Raw genomic sequence first — 17189 nt, forward strand, 5'->3', positions numbered from 1 at the left:
GATTAGGCATCTAGTTTTAACGTAATTTAGTATTTATCATTTGCTTTTAATCATTTTTAGTCAAGTGTAATCATAATCATTTATTTGCACATAAAAAGGGTTTTACATAAAGGTGTAATAGAGTTACATGTCCAAGCCTTTTTAGCTGTGTGTAAAAATATGGGTGCACAAATCATCTCAAACATATGTTCCGTAGCTAACTAGTTATGGGCAGGCGTGACTCACTCCGCGATTCCGTCGCTTTGCAACAGGTAGCTAAAAGTGCATCCGTTCGGCCCCAATTTTGGGGTTTGCCATAAGCCGCGCGTGGCGCTGTCGCCACCTAGCGGCCATATCTGTGCTGATCGTAACTGACGCGTTTTGTTAGATAGTGAGTCTTCTGTACCTAGTACAGTCGCCATCAGATATATCGGAGCGGCCAAGGTGCTCACAAATATCTGAACACGCCTCTATTGTCAGGGAGTTAGAGCGCATGCTCAGATATAGAGCGCATGCTCAGATATTGTGAACACCTTGGCCGCTCCGATATATCTGATGGCGACTGTACTATTATTTATTCTATGCTATGGGACATATTTTTGAGTAAGTTGTATGCACCCATATTTTTACACTTGACTGTAGGTACTTGTTTTTTTTTTGACATCTTGTATCTTTGACTTTGAATAGCCAAATTTGATAGTCATAGTCACCGATGCTTTTCGCTACCGCACTAGTTGTCATTTTGTTTTGAGACCTTTCATTTTAACATAGACAAAGATTGATTTTAATAAACTACCTATCAAAAACGTCTCTTTTTTTAAACAATACAAGTACCTACATAGATCACAATACAAGATCCACATGAAACTCATTAATAAAAAAAATACTTTATCATATCTATTCCTACACCTAGGTACTAGACTATCCGGTATCGGATTCAATTAACTCGCGGGTTAATCGAAACAAAGGCTATTCTGCTATCAGTTTGAATGCCTTCCATTTAAACGTTAGATTAAAAAAAGCCGGCCAAGTGCGAGTCGGACGCGCGCATTAGGAAAAAAAACGGCAAAAAAAATCACATTTGTTGTATGGGAGCCCCACTTAAATATTTATTAAGTATTCTGTTTTAAGTATTTGTTGTTTAACAGAAATACATCATTTGTGAAAATTTCAACTGCCTAGCTATCACGGTTCGTGAGATACAGCCTGGTGACAGACAAACAGACGGACGGACAGCGGAGTCTCAGTAATAGGGTCCCTTTTTACACGACTGCCCAAACAAAAAGAGTGTATTGTTTTTTACCCTTAGGGTACGCGGTACCATAAAAACAAAAAATGTGTGATGGAGGTGGACTGTAATATACAAACATTATGAATTATCACCATCAATTTAGTGACGAGTGCTGCTGACGACGAATTAGGCTCCTGACGCGCACGTAGTGAAAAAAAAAACATTTTACCAAGCGTAGCTCAATCCATCGAAGCCAATGAATTACGAATGGAACCCAGAAATCCCGCACGACCGCACGTTCCTTCAAAGTAAACAAAACGTGTTTCCGCCAAAAGAAAACGTACAAAAACCTTAAGTATCGAATTTTTCATGGGATAATAAGTGTGACTAAGTCATGCAAGGTCAGCAGAAGGCCGACTTTCTACAATTCGCTGATGATAGTTTACTTTGCCATTTCGGTGACTAATGTTTGCCTCGTGATCGCAGACGCTTGTTGATTTAATACAATAATCAAATGTTTACGAGTTGGTATCAAATCCATCTAAATAATCAATGTTGTATTGAATTGTCGATTACATCATTAAAGTAAATAATTGTGTTTATATTCAATCAATGTGTGTTTACCAAATAACTTAGAGTTGAACCAAGGGAAGTCTTCAACGATTTTGATAGTGATAGCATAAGCAGTGCAAGTATTATTTTAAACGTCAAACTTCTATGGAATTCTTCTTCTATGATGACGTAAGCTGAAGTGGCAATGGGCAGGCCACATTGCACGCAGAAAAGATGGCCGATGGGGTCGCAAAGTGCTCGAGTGGAGACCACGGACTAGCAAGCGCAGCGTAGGACGTCCACCCACAAGATGGACAGACGACCTTGTTAAGGTCGCCGGAAGACGCTGGATGCGGGTCGCTTGCAACCGGCACGTATGGAGGTCCAAGCGGGGGACCTATGTTCAGCAGTGGACGTCTTATGGCTGAGATGATGATGATGAATGATGTACGAGTATAAATGACATTTGCATTGCGTGTGCTATCAAAATCGTTGCTGATTTATCTTGGTCTGACTCTACTAGTTTCTAACTTTTACAGATATAGTTTTACAAGGCTTCATAAGAAGTAGCAAGTGTAGAAACCTTGCCTTCGAACCTTAGAGTAGAAGTGCCGTACCTATATATATTTATATTTTTCAATTGTTGACAGCAGACAATAGCTAGAATTATTATATTACTTCTATGGGCAATTATTTTTATTCATGTCTAAAGGTGGCCACTGACGAACCTTCCAACAGTCCAAATAGCGTGGCTGCAATCCAAAATCGGCCCGTGAATGTCAAAAACGTACAATGTTTAATATTAGGATGCCATTCATTTGGATGAATCCATTGTAACGGCATCCATTTGGAAGGCTCGTCAGTGGCCTGCTTAAGTTTAACCATTATACATGAGATGATCAAGGTACTTTATCCCGAGTCTCTCAGACAAATACGTTGAGTTTAGGATTATATTTTTGTGTATTTCATTTATTATTTACAAGGGCATGTTTTCGTTAACAATAAAATGTTTACAATACACAATGTAATCGATCATTCAAGTCTGCCCACGTCCACCCACTGAAACGCCCAGACCAGTTGATCCAGTATAGCCCACACGATTATTAATGTAACCAGCGAATACGTGTACAAATATGGTTTTAAAATGTTGGATTAAAATACAATGGTGTCGTAACTTTGAACGTGTAGTGTGTTACTACAAAGCACTTGTGTCTAGGAATAAAGACTGTATCGTTAAGTATAGGGACAGATTAAACCTGGTCTAACTGTTGGCATGTGTATTATTTTGTATTACTATGTTCTAAGGGTTTGATCTGGGGGTATTTTTAAGCTATATCTTAAAGGTTTGACATTTTTTTTATTTTAGGGAATTTATGATGCTTTTAATACCGTATAGCAAATACAGTCCGGACAAGCCTATCGAGCTGAATATGAGACTATTTCACCGACTATATCGTTGGTACGATTTAAAGTAACAACAGGTTAATAGGCTGCCAAAACATGTTATCTAAGTGTCCTCTTCATGACTGTTCAATTGAGCAGCTGCGGAATAAATGTGGTGAATTTTTATTTTTACATAAAAACGATTTTTCACCCTACGTTTTGGAATCCCTTCAATTTCTGATGCAAACGTAATGACGGAGACCGCTAGAAGAATAAGCTTAAAACTAAAGCCTAACGGACATTCATGGCGTTGATCCATCGCTAGAGCGGGTCGATAGAAAACTCCATGATAGTTATATTAGATGTCAAAGTCATAGTTGTCGTAAGTAGCATGCCATATTCTCTAAAAGGCCACCATGCACAGATCCTAAGCTTTTTTTTTTAACGAAAAGAAATGCTTAGACTATGTCCAGATGTTTCGCTATACGAATCATGTGTAATTGCTGTTTACATAGTATTTTTTTTTAGTGTGATATGTTCTTGTTCGCATATCGCAAAATTTCTTCTAGTATTTGTCCGCACTCGTTATTTTTACTCGAGAGGATTGGGTAAATTTCGTCCAAACCATAATGCTTTACGTCGAGCTCCCAGGACGAAATGTGTACCTTATTAAAGCACTAATTAAACACTCTGTAGTTTTGAAATAAAAATATAATACCAAAAAAAAAACGGCTAAGTAAAGTTGTCCCTATAATTAACGATACAGTCTTTACCAGTGTAGAAAATGTGATACATAATGTAATGTAGTCGATCGATTAAATACCGATAAAAAAATAGGTATAGGTGCTCAACATTTTGTTAGAGCTGTTTCCCACTGACGTCCAGTTTTTTGCGGGTACGGTTTTTTGCAGGATCCAGTTTTCTGTAGTATGCATGCAGAATCCCGCAAACAGGATCCTCGTGTGAAAGTTACTATATTAGCACCTATACTACTAAAACGGGATCCTGCAAAAAACCTGGACGTCAGTGGGAAACAGCTCTTAGGTTGTGTTAAGTCAGATATTAATTTAAGAGCGCTATAGTAGGTAGCAAAAACTTCGCCCCGTGCAATATTATATGACCAAATCATTAGACTAACTACACAACCTATGTGTAATGATTAATATTTACTATTTGAAAAAACAAAGATTAATATTTTAATCCACCGAGCGATGAAACACAATTGAATTCTTGTTTTGTATCGTTGTGCTCCCAGGCAATATCAACATTTACGTACCTCTGTATTATGTATGTGCACGATGTGTACCGAAAGATTGCGTTTGACAAATATTTGTTTCTTTTGTCTTTTGCGTGAAATTAAAGAGCTGGCACACAGACATATATTTGTATTAGTATTTTTAAGTAAAGAAGATATGTTATTGTCGCATTTTTTTTTTCAAAAATCTTTGGTCCTGTTTTCAAGTTTGTAGATATCGAAGTGATTTATTTACTTATACTATTTAGTCAGGTCTGTGTGTGGTTTTACTCACTACTTTGTTAAAAGCGATGTGCATTTGTCCTTTAAACTGACAAAGTCATCGTTTTTGTAGTCCTTATCTGTCTGAAATCCTTAACAACCTTTAATCATTTATTATGAGGCGATCAGTTTGCTTCCTAGTCATTGCCATACTAAAAAATCTTGACTAATATACTCGTATGTACCTAACTCTTTCATACAATAAACGAAACCCTTTCTTTGCTCTCAGATGAAAACACCAGCGATCCAAAACGACTTCAGCTACTACCGCCGCAGTGTATCACGAGGCGGCTTGATCAACCCAGACCTACCGCCCGACGAATCCAACATCAGCGCAGAAATCGCAAACCGCATGTCGCTCTTCTACGCTCAAGCCACGCCCATGCTCAAAGTGTTGTCAGAGGCTACCAGTCAGTTCGTGAACGACAACCAACAGGATTTAGAAAACACTACGGAGACGCTCAGCACAATGGCTAAAGTGTGCTTAAGGATGTTAGAAAACCCGTAAGTATCACTATTGTTTACTGTTCTGTTTAGTATAGAAACATAGACTCTGTCTTTATCAATATAAGTGCAACAATCGCAAACCGCATGTCACTCTTCTACGCTCAAGCCACGCCCATGCTCAAAGTGTTGTCAGAGGCTACCAGTCAGTTTGTGAACGACAACCAACATAATTTAGAAAACACTACGGAGACGCTCAGCACAATGGCTGAAGTGTGCTTAAGGATGTTAGAAAACCCGTAAGTATCACTATTGTTTACTGTTCTGTTTAGTATAGAAACATAGACTCTGTCTTCTGTTCTAAATAAGTGCAACAATCGTAAACCGCATGTCACTCTTCTACGCTCAAGCCACGCCCATGCTCAAAGTGTTGTCAGAGGCTACCAGTCAGTTTGTGAACGACAACCAACAGGATTTAGAAAACACCACGGAGACGCTCAGCACAATGGCTAAAGTGTGCTTAAGGATGTTAGAAAACCCGTAAGTATCACTATTGTTTAGGGCCCCCCCACATCTGGCGTCTTTCGAGCGTCGGCGTCTACAATTCTATGGCCGACGTCGACGCAACGTCGACGCAGCGTCGACGCAACTGCGCAGCGACGTCATTTTCCATAGCGCTGGACCGACGCCGACAGACGCCGACGCTCGAAAGACGCCAGATGTCGGGGGGCCCTTACTGTTCTGTTTAGTATAGAAACAGACTCTGTCTTTATCAATATAAGTGCAATAATCGCAAACCGCATGTCGCTCTTCTACGCTCAAGCCACGCCCATGCTCAAAGTGTTGTCAGAGGCTACCAGTCAGTTCGTGAACGACAACCAACAGGATTTAGAAAACACTACGGAGACGCTCAGCACAATGGCTAAAGTGTGCTTAAGGATGCTAGAAAACCCGTAAGTATCATTACTCGTACTTTACTCCTTATTTTCGAGTAGGAACATAGCCAAGACCTTATATGCATAATCAGTTGTTGACATTCTTACATATCAACAGGCGAATTATGGATGGTTTTATCCACGTGATAAATAACTGTCACTTTTTAACACCGCGGTATAGAAAGTAACGGAGACAGTTTTATCACGCTATCACGGAGATACGAGTAAAAGCGGCCATAATATCCTTACTGATGTCGCAAAAAAGTTGCCAGTGTCACTTTTCTGTACGGAAATTATGGATATCAAATACTCGTACTTTTGGATTACTCACTGGATTTGTAGACACGTGGTTAAAATAATTATTTTGAAGATACAACATTCGATATGTTGCTAAGTGCTAGGTTGCTAACGTTTAGGAGGAAACATTATATGTAGGTACTCAATATATAGGTAAGTGAGAAAATCTGGAGTTAAGTACTTCACTTCGGTTTCAATTTACTCTTGTTGGGTCACGGTCAGGATGCGTGTACGCATCGGGTGCGCGAACGCAATCTGTTCATATTTTCGGTTACCAGCGTAACAAGAACCTCGATATCCGTAACAAATATGCGTAATGGGAGATCGCACTTATACTGGTTTGCTGAGCAGTTTGTGAACCCGGTATGCTTGGTGTTTGGTGTTGAGGTTGTCGTCCTATAATATGCTCAAATTTACATCCAATTGGACGCCCACGATATTGACACCTCGCGCACAGAGTAAACTGACTTAAGATCGTATAGCATTGCAGAAAACTAAGATACTTGTAGCTTCAAAACATACCTCCAAAAATCTGCAAAGACAAAAACCAATCAACTTAAATAATAATGCAATAGAACAGGTAAATTCATTTAAATATTTAGGCAGCATAATTACTAGTGACTCCAGATGTACACAAGATATTACTACTAGAATAGCGATGGCTAAAAAAGCTTTCAACACAAAGAAATGCCTATTTAAAGCCAGGATATCAGGCAATATACGCAAAAGGCTCATAAAAGTGTACATCTGGAGCATAGCACTGTACGGAAGCGAAACGTGGACAATGACGCAACGTGATAGGAAGAGGCTGGAGGCTTTCGAGATGTGGTGCTGGCGTCGAATGGCAAAGATCAGTTGGACTGAAAAGAAAACTAACGAAGAGGTTTTACGCATAGTAGGAGAGAGGAGGAGTTTGTTAAGAACTATAGACAATAGAAGAGGAAGGATGCTTGGGCACCTGATACGACACGACGAATTCATCAAAAATATCATAGAAGGGAAAGTTGAAGCAAACAGGAAGAGGGGAAGACCAAGGAGAGCGTACATGGATCAAATAAAGGAAAAGATCAACGTCGTGTCGTATCGGGCTGTCAAAGAGAAGGCGGAGGACCGCCAAACATGGAAATTGCTCCACCGACAAGAGTCATACTCTTAAATATATGATGATGAGCATTGCAGATAAAACTCAGTGATAGATCCCAACAAAGCTATCCGCTAGGCTAGATAGTTGCATCCGCAACTCCCCTTCTTACCTCCAACTATTTAGCTTCATATGGTCTCTTTCATACTATAAAACAATCGTTCATTGAAACGGCAAATGAATAGAAAAAATGTATCGGGATGACAGATGCTACGAAAAGTCTCGTAACAATTTCCATACATTACCTATTTAAGTTTCGATTGGCGTTTTCTATCAACGATTGTCATCTTGACTAGGCCCCCGGGTCTACGCCAAAATACATATCCATAAGTTATGCAGCACAAATGTAGTGGATTATCTTAATCAGCCTTACGCTGCATAAACCAGCTCCTCAAACAATAGCCCATAAATCTCAGGTTTCCCCTGCAAACCTGATTTCCTAACTGCATACAGTTCAGGTATAGGACAAGCTTACAAGCATTCGCCTCGACAAGGGCGTATTTATTACACCGGATCGAGTTTCTCGCCCGCGATATCGATATGCCCGAGCCGCTATCTTTAACACAAACACATTATGATAATTCAACTGTCATTGACATGACGTAGGTCGGTGCCAAAAACGATGCAGCGAAAATAAGGTTCCGGCGGTCGCGCGTAATTTGGTAGCAGTCTTTTATGGATGATACTTTCAAAGACTCATTAAAGTGTAACCTAATATATTAATAATAAACTTATCCTGTTTGACCTTCCTTATTGATGTAATGTATGTTAATACCTATATATAAAAGTAATAAATACCTAGTGTAACATTAAACAAGAATGAAATGGAAGAAGAACATTTCTATGCTAGACGTATATCCAGTCGTATCGTCTACGTTTTGCTTATGCAATAATCGTGCAGAACCTCTATTATGGAACTCGTAAATTTCCTAGAAATAACTTTTAGACGAAGTTTCTTGCCGTTTCGCTTTACGTTATACTCGTAAATACAATTCAACGTTCATCTTGATAACGTATGTGCCTTTATTGAATTTACTGTTTTCAATAAATTTGATATGCTATGATTTGGGCGTTAAATTATTCGTCAAGATTAACTTTGAATGTACTCGTATGTTTGCCGCTGACTCATACCTTGCCTCAATCGTCCGTACCGTATGTTCATGTCATTTGGCATTTCCTTGCCAAACTAAAAATAAGCCTGCGGGAATCCTGGCTTCGCTTTTGGATTTCTGAATCACGTGTTTAAGTAATCGCTTTAATTGGACGAGTTTTTATAATATAACCAATGACTCGATTCCAGGAAAATTTAATTTCAATGGCCACTCATCCTATTTTTTTTCAACTATAGTTAGTCATTCGTGTGGTCTGTTTGTGCGGAGCTCCATTGACATAACAAATAAGTATGAGGTTACCAATGTGTTTATAGTGCATATCATATCAAAGACACGATACAACTTATAGATGAAATCTTTTAAGCTGACCGTTTAGGACTATGAGCTCTATCTACCAACTATACTATAAGTAGGTATTTAGTTCTTGTTTTGTTCCGATTCCAACTGAAGTCCTTTGTGTCTGAAAAGGTTTTCTTTTCTTCTGTTTATTATATAGCTCTGAACAAGTGCCGCTGTCTGGAATTCGTGCTTAGATTTATTTTATTCAAATAAGCTCGCCAAACTCCATTATAAAAATTTCAACTCCTTTATAGAGTCCCTGAAGTTTTGTTGACGCTATGAAATGTAAAGGGCAAAGAAAATAAAGTAAGACTGCTCTAGGTTCTGATACCTTGACAAACATGATGAGAAGAGGAACAATGGACTAGGAAAAGCATTAAATAGATCAAACGGGAAAGAAAAAGAAAAGGCTTTTGCTTACTCTTAGATAGATAGATAGATAGATAAATCATTTATTTGAATATTTGAATCTTCTCGCACAGCACAGATAAAGCGGTTGATGTTATAGGTATAGTTATTAGTTACCCCATTGTTCATAAAACTTAACAGACCCCTGGGGGCCGATTTTTGAATTTCGATCACTCGATTTCGTCACTCGAAAATCGGTGGAAAACGGCGAAATGCTAATTTTTGAAATACGAACGATCGAAATTTGGAATCTATTGGTATTGACCACTCGATTTCAATTCTATTAGTAGAATTTAAACGCCTAGTAGTGGAGATATCATATAACGAAATACACGAAATCGAGTGGTCGAATTTCAAAAATCGGCCCCCTGTTAATTTTATCACTTTTTACAAAAATCCAAATATCAAAATGGCGAATAGAGAGGAACAAACAATTATCAAAGGCTTGTTAGATTTGACAGACGTTTATGAATACCAACGTCTAAATGAAGACTTACTCGTATGTAATTAATTAAATTACTAAATGAAACTCACCATAAATTTGACAATCATCAAATATCAAACGCTCCTGTCGCATTTCGCGTCGCCCTCGCATGATTGTCCGCTTCCTTACGGGGCACCAGCCATTGAAAGTGACAATGCGCCGTATGCTGTGAATAATAATGCTAGCTGATAGTTTCGGTGACTGGTTCGTGCTAGATTCTATAATTTAATATAAGTCTGGTTCTCTTCCACTCACCTTGAAACAAATCACATGCGATTTTTGATAAGTACATATCTGCGTTGAATTTGTCGGGAATGTATCAAAAATCGCATGCGATTTGTTGCAAGATCTGTGAAGCTCTTTATAAGACTTCCAACAACTAGCGCATGCTTGACTGACATAGTCCTGAACATGATTCTGAACTAGCATACAAAGACTGATGCCATTTGGGACATTTGGTTTCTTTTAGGTACGGCTTTGTTTTACATGAGCTCTACAACATAACTGTCTTCAATGAATAGGTAGATATATACTTACAGTCGATAGGTACTTTGAAATATCTACTTAGGTATGTTTGGATTTCTGCAGACAGACTTTTTATCAATTAGTATCCTAGGCAAACCGCTTGAGTCGAGTTTGATTCACTGCTTTAAATACAATGTAAATGTTTTATGTTAAATGATAACTACCGTTAAAACCATATTGACCAGTGACCATACGGCTATTCCTTCCTTCGTTAGGTAATATCTATTTTCGTATTTTCCTTTGCATTTCATATTTAGATTTTCCTGTAATTCTATTAGGATATCAAATTAAACAAGTCATTCACAAAGTGCCCCAGTTATTAAGAAAATCTTAATTGTGTCACGGCCTCTAATCCTATTATTAGGCTCTGCGTGGTTCTCCTTATAATTCAATTGTAGGGAACGACCAATAAACATCTGTCTACTCTATTGAGTTTGAGTATAAGTAGTCAGTGGTACTTGACGGGTCACACCGTCGATCAGATTACGTACGCTTCCTTTATTAAAATCGTTACTTTATTTGATGCCTGAATATACATTAGGTAGGTATATGGTTGCCCGTTCGGAACCTCATTGAAAGTTATGCGAACAACTTGTATAGGTCCTTTGTAAATCATTTTGAAAAGTGTGCCGTAGATCAACTAGACTTCAGCACATAGTCTTTGTTAGGCAGGAATTTACAATTAGGTATGTATGTACTAAAAAGCTCCAATGCCTCCAATGAACCAGAACCATCCTGGACAGTTCTTGTTATCGTTCAAAATCTTTACTTTAGATACTATCGCTTTCAAGCCATATACAATTAAGATAAAAGCCATATTATTTTCTCTGGAAAAGTTATATTTTTAAGCGATAACATGACTTGTGTCTACGTCTGCTTAAAACCCGTGTATTAAGTATGTATATTATTTTCTTTGATTGAAAAGTATTTTTACTGAGGGCCAATGAACGTGTTTTGCATAGCAAACTTATCAATTCTTCCGCTTGCTTCACGTACGGGATACGCTGACCTGAATCCGTAATAAGTACATAGTTTTATTGTGCTGTAAATTCCAGAATAGCGTAAACGCAGCCTGGAGCAGTTTATTACACCAGTGTTTACACAATTTTAAAACAAACTTATCCTAAAGCGTGTTCTCGATGATGATGTTATCTATCTGTAAAGTGTGTTCTCGACACGGAAAGTTGCGGCGAAGCGTGGCGCTATCGACCGTTTCAAAACTTTGAATGGTTGTATGAAAAATGCAAGTACCGTTGTAGTAAAAGGTCAGCGGTCTGCGTCTAAACGTCTTAGCGTTTTCCTAATTACTAAGTAAGTAACTAAAGACTTTGCGAGTTAAATATTTTAGCCTTAAGCATTCGTAGATCCCGGTTTTGAAGAAAGTTTCTACCATCTGCCCTTTTTTTTACTCACCTTTAATTTAACACAAACTCTCTCTCGTTTCCAGAAAACTCGTCGCTCAGTTCAGCCGCGAAGAAACGTCGCTCCTAGTACTCCGCGTCATGGTAGGCCTAATCATCCTCTACGACTGGGTCCATCCATCCGGCGCTTTCTGCCGCTCCTCCTCAGTGGACGTCAAAGGCTGCGTCAAGTTCCTACAACAGCAGACCCCGGCCAAGGCCGAGCCTCTGCTGAACGCCCTCAGGTATACCACCAAACACCTGAATCATCAGACGACGCCGAAGAATATCAAGACGCTGCTAGCGGCGTGAGGTCAGCCTTCCAGCCTTGCATGTTGCTGTGGGGAATGAATCGACAATAAATTAGGGGATTTCTCATCGGCGCATTTACGTTGCTGTAGTCTAGCTGCGTTTCTCGTTCACACACTCCTGTCATTGACAAGAAAACTATTCTAAGACCACTGTAAAATTGCAAAACAGTCTCTAAAATGGTCTTGATAACAATACAGCTGTGTGAACGGACGCTTAGGGTCTAACACTGTCTGGGGAACCTTGTCAAGTTTTGCACTAAATTACGACATACATGATACAGAATCAGACCTCCTTTTTCTTGAAATTTAAGTCGGTTATTGAGATTCCCATATGATAGCGACCTTACCTATCCAAAATTAAATACAACATAATTTTATTTTTCTTATACAGGGTGATTCATGAGACGTGAGCAGGACTAATCCTGCGCATTCAGTAACTGATAATTGATCGATCACCGTCGTATTTAGGTGAAACAACCACACTTTTTCCTATTTTTTAACTTTTTGGCGAGGGCAAATTTAATTCTCTACAATCATGGTCACCCTACAAGACCTAATTAATAAACATAAAACCTCTTTAACCGTAATGACAGCATTATGATTACGAAGAAAATAAACTGTCAAACGTGAGTGAGATACGAGTTTTCAAAAGTAACCAGACCGTGATGACAATCAATTTGACACAGAATATCGGTAGTTTAGTATTCTAATTGTAGGGTGACCATGCATGTCGTAAATAAATTAATAACTTTTATCTACACACATGTCATTAGTGCTCTATAATGCGTTCAGAAACCGTAGGAAATGACAAGCTTTATTACAACCAATTTTACTATGAGAACTTTCTTATCTGTGGTAGTAGGAAAATTTTGTACTTTAATGTTCATAACGTTATAGATCTTTGTAGGTTATGAGTTTAAATTTGGAACATCAGTCAAAACTCAAGTAGGTGTCTATTCTAGTATCCATAGATATTAAAACAGTTATCGATACGAAACGTCAATTTAATATGTTTTTTAAATATAAACCGCACGACATTTGATCTCGAGTGACATGAGAATAGGGACTTCATTCTTTTGTCTAGGAATTTAAAAAAACTACGGATGTGTGACATGCGTGAAAAAAGTTTCCATTCACCGCCATTTGACGTACAGTTTATCTTTTAGTTAGTTTTAAGTATGTGTTTAGATAAAGTAGTGTATGTAACTGTACATAATTAGGCATTAAAACACTCGTGTGATCCTATTAAGAAACTCACTAACGTTCGTTTCTTAAACCCACACTCGTATTTTAATGCCTCTCATTATGTAGCAGTCACATAAACTACTATTTTTTCAACACGACTACAAATTTAACGTTAACCTCACTAATACTGATACGAAACAGTTGCTTATAATTTACGAAATACGCAGTGTTAATCCTGCTCACGTCTCCTGAATTATCCTGTATAATGCAATACTTAGTCCGAAATTTTGAAAAAGGAAGAATTGAATGTTATGAATTTGGGTAAAATTATGTGTCATCGTTTAAATAGTAAGTGGTTAATGCATTTTTGCCATGGTTCCTCAATGACAGCATATTATTAAATATATTGCATGAAGTGAAGGTAAAACTAAGTTATTCGAAACCGAGAATTTTTACCATCTTCCAATAATAATTATGCATTGCGCATTGTAGATTACACTAGCCAACCGCGTTAGAATAAGCAAGAATAGGATATTTTATAACCACACCGTTTTGTAATAACCTTTTACCATTTATAGTATTGTAGCAGCATTCGTTGTTTGAACGGATCTTAAGATATACACCTATACAAGCAATCACTTCTTTACAAACTATATCCTCGATGGAAGGATGTAACCGTAAATCGTAATAAACTACAAAATAGATAATGATATAGACGTCGTCGAAAACTCGATATTTTTGAGACATGTACATAAAAGTTAGACAGAATTTCATAGGTTAGCACAAACGCTTTAAAAGCAAATTCGCCTATGAAATTAGTTCTCGAGAAATCATATCCCTTACCCCGCACATGCAAGGTTAATGTACCGTCACAATATGTATAGCATCAGAGGCAATCTTGTAAATCAGCTTTTAAAAACTTTAAATTAAGAAGTAAGGTAAACGTCCCAATGTTTGACACTAAATTAAAGCCCAGTTTCTCACCTACGAAATCGAATGTGACAATGGGGCAGTGTCGCTGGGACATTTACCTTATTAGAGTATGTAGATAATTAAGAAACAAGTATTATTTATATTTACGTTACTCTACTTATCTTACTGTATGATGCCTTGGAATTACTTTTACAATTCGTTACCACATTCGGGTGTGCAATATTTATTACTATTTTAAGCACAGAATTTAAGTACCGTTCAACCGATAGTTTCAAGTAAAACCATTTATGTGAACCTAGACCTATTGTTATTACGAGTATAATAAAAACGTTTCACATTTATACAACCGCTTTTAAAATTATTTAATAAAAGCCAATATTACTTTTATTGTATTTAAGACTGAAATGTAAATTCTCACAAGACAATTCCTATCGCATAATATTCAAAGGCATTTTATAGATTTATTGACACAAAAGTTCTTATTAATATCTACTTTTATTAGTCGTAATATAGTTCGTTTCTGATTGAAACGTAATTGTGAAAAACTAATCTTATGGCATTATTATGAGTAACGACTAATATTGAATCATGTTAAAAAACGTGATAATTGAACAAAATATGATTAATTATAATAATGGTCGGGAAATGCCTTTCTTGAATTAATATAGATGTTAACAATGTTAAATTTATGCATATACCTACCACTGCCTTGATGTTATCTATCATAGTAAATTTAAAAGGATTTTTTATAATATGTTTCACCATTGATAATTATGTAAAAAACGTAACATAGGTAATATGTCCTACTTGTTTACAAGTTTTTATAATTATTAGGAATATTTACTATGTTTATCATTCAATTCTATTATAGTAATTTAAACATTATACATGTTTTGAAATATATAAAGCCGCTGTTATATGCTCAAATCAAAGCCACATTTCGTGAGTTGTGAATTTCTGTCCTGTATGGTAAACTTACTAGAGCTCGACATGCGAATGCCCAATAGATGACAACTTTATTGACAATGACTTAAGTTTCAAGATGACATGTACTGGGACCGCGTCGAGAACCAGTACGTTTACCTTATAAAAAAAATTGTTTACTCGTACCTTTCTTCCTAGGATCTCATTGAAAATTTATTAAACCATAATTTACGGTAAACTATCGAATTTAATTGTAGTGGTTTAACACTTGGCACAAAGTTTTATGATATTTTACTTAGGTTAAGGATCCTTTGACTTGCATCTAGCGTACATGTCGCCAAATTGCCAATTGTCATCAAATGTAATTTTGGTGTCATTCGCCCATTCGTCTCGCTCGCTCTAATACATATAATTAGATAAGTATGTGAACTAAATGACATAATTTAGATATCATTTTGACTTCAAAATGTAAATTGGCCTCAAGATTGTCAAATAGAACTGATATGACTACGTTAGCAAGTATATCAAAGGATTCTTATCGTATTTATTGAGTAACATAATTGATTAGGTAATAAAACTTTCTTCACACAGTGAGCACAATCTTTATTGCTCCTTGATTAATGTATCTCTGTTGGAATGTGTAAATCTTTATTAATACACTTGTGACTGTTGCTTGCAGAGTCGAATGTATCTTGTGGATACTTTAAATTGCATTTACTGTTAGGAATTGATCGATATAAAATATAATGCTGTGTAAAAGTAGATTTTATTGTATTTCTGCTTATACACAAGCATTTCACTCAGTGGCGGATTTGCAGTCTGCCGCCCTAGGCCCCAGAACCTGTAGCCGCCCCTTTCTCAGCACCCATCATTTTGACTTATTTCTTGTTATCATCAGCGATTTTATTTTGTCACAATTTGCCGCCCTAGCTTACTGACTCAGGGCAAATCCGCCACTGATTTCACTTCTCACTTAAGATCAGGTCGGCCTTAAAGACACTTGAATAGAGAACATCTTATGCGGAGGTTCTACTGCCACTGATAGGCGAACTTTCCCTACCTTTCTCGTAAAATGCCATGGTTTAAGCGCCTAGCTAACCTCTACTCTTTATTTCTATGTCTGTACGAGGCACATTTACCCGATCTGACCTATATGTGAGGAAGTTGCATGCGATATACTAGGGCTGATAAAATTTACTTTTGCTCATATTAACGTGAATTGCTGGATCGTGTAACCGATAGATATAAAAATAAGGTACGAAATCCAAATTTACACTGCCCAGAGTCATAATTTTATAACTATTTTTATAATCGAATAAGTTTTCGAAAGTAATATTCCATTTTGAATAATTCCAATACGAATACTCCATGTTGAGTCTAAAAATTAACTCTAGTGAAGTGAAAAATTTGATTGAAATAAGGTAGTTGATAAATTTGATTTGATTGAAAATTAGGATTGTCAAAGTCGGTTTTTAAGTCCCTAAAATTCTGTTGTTATTTGACAATTGCAAGATAGCTTGCTGCATGTTCCATGTACCCGTAATATTGAATGTTAAAACTAGACAATTTTATAGCAAATTTTTCATAGAGGGATTTAATAATACAATTCGTAGTTTATCTTGATTGTTGTTAATTGTTTCAAGTCACATTTTGTTTATTGCGATTTGTATAATACGTAGTAGGTACTCATTATTTGTAGTATAATAAACACACCAAAGTTATGATTAATAAACATGAATAGACTCTCACAATACTTAGTTTTATTTCCACACAATTTGATTCACGGCTACTATACAGCAGGGGTGCGAAACTCCTCGCTTCGAGCAAACTCGGCTCTGTTCGGCTCAGCATTGCTCCGGGAAATCTCGTGGCCGCTCCCCAACACGATGGACATTGGACAGACCTCATTAAGCCTATCACAGGAAATACAGTCAACAACTGTTCCCACTCCACCACAAACAGAGCCGCATGGCGACGGATCGCAAGAGCTGCGGTGGCGCAGAAAACGACCGTGAGTACCGTGACATGACCACAACCATTCTTTCTTCTTACCTACGTCTAAAAGCTAAAATTATACTAGGTTTAAGAAT

General features: G+C 37.3%; 2 protein-coding genes across 2 annotated transcripts in view; both read left to right on the top strand.

The window, feature by feature from the left end:
* Window positions 1-16850, top strand: part of LOC134668814 (CYFIP-related Rac1 interactor B) — a 60664-nt gene extending 43814 nt beyond the window's left edge. Inside the window, exons 3-4 of the mRNA XM_063526268.1 lie at window positions 4891-5165; window positions 11794-16850. Coding sequence (XP_063382338.1) covers window positions 4891-5165; window positions 11794-12058 — 540 coding nt within the window. The 3' untranslated portion in view covers window positions 12059-16850. The remainder of the gene's footprint in view (window positions 1-4890; window positions 5166-11793) is intronic.
* The window catches only part of LOC134668824 (uncharacterized), a 197160-nt gene that overhangs the window by 99780 nt on the left and 80191 nt on the right, over window positions 1-17189 (top strand). The gene's annotated exons all lie outside the window — the stretch shown is intronic.

The sequence above is a fragment of the Cydia fagiglandana genome, chromosome 11 (assembly GCF_963556715.1).
Source record: "Cydia fagiglandana chromosome 11, ilCydFagi1.1, whole genome shotgun sequence".
Classification (NCBI taxonomy): Eukaryota; Metazoa; Arthropoda; class Insecta; order Lepidoptera; family Tortricidae; genus Cydia; species Cydia fagiglandana.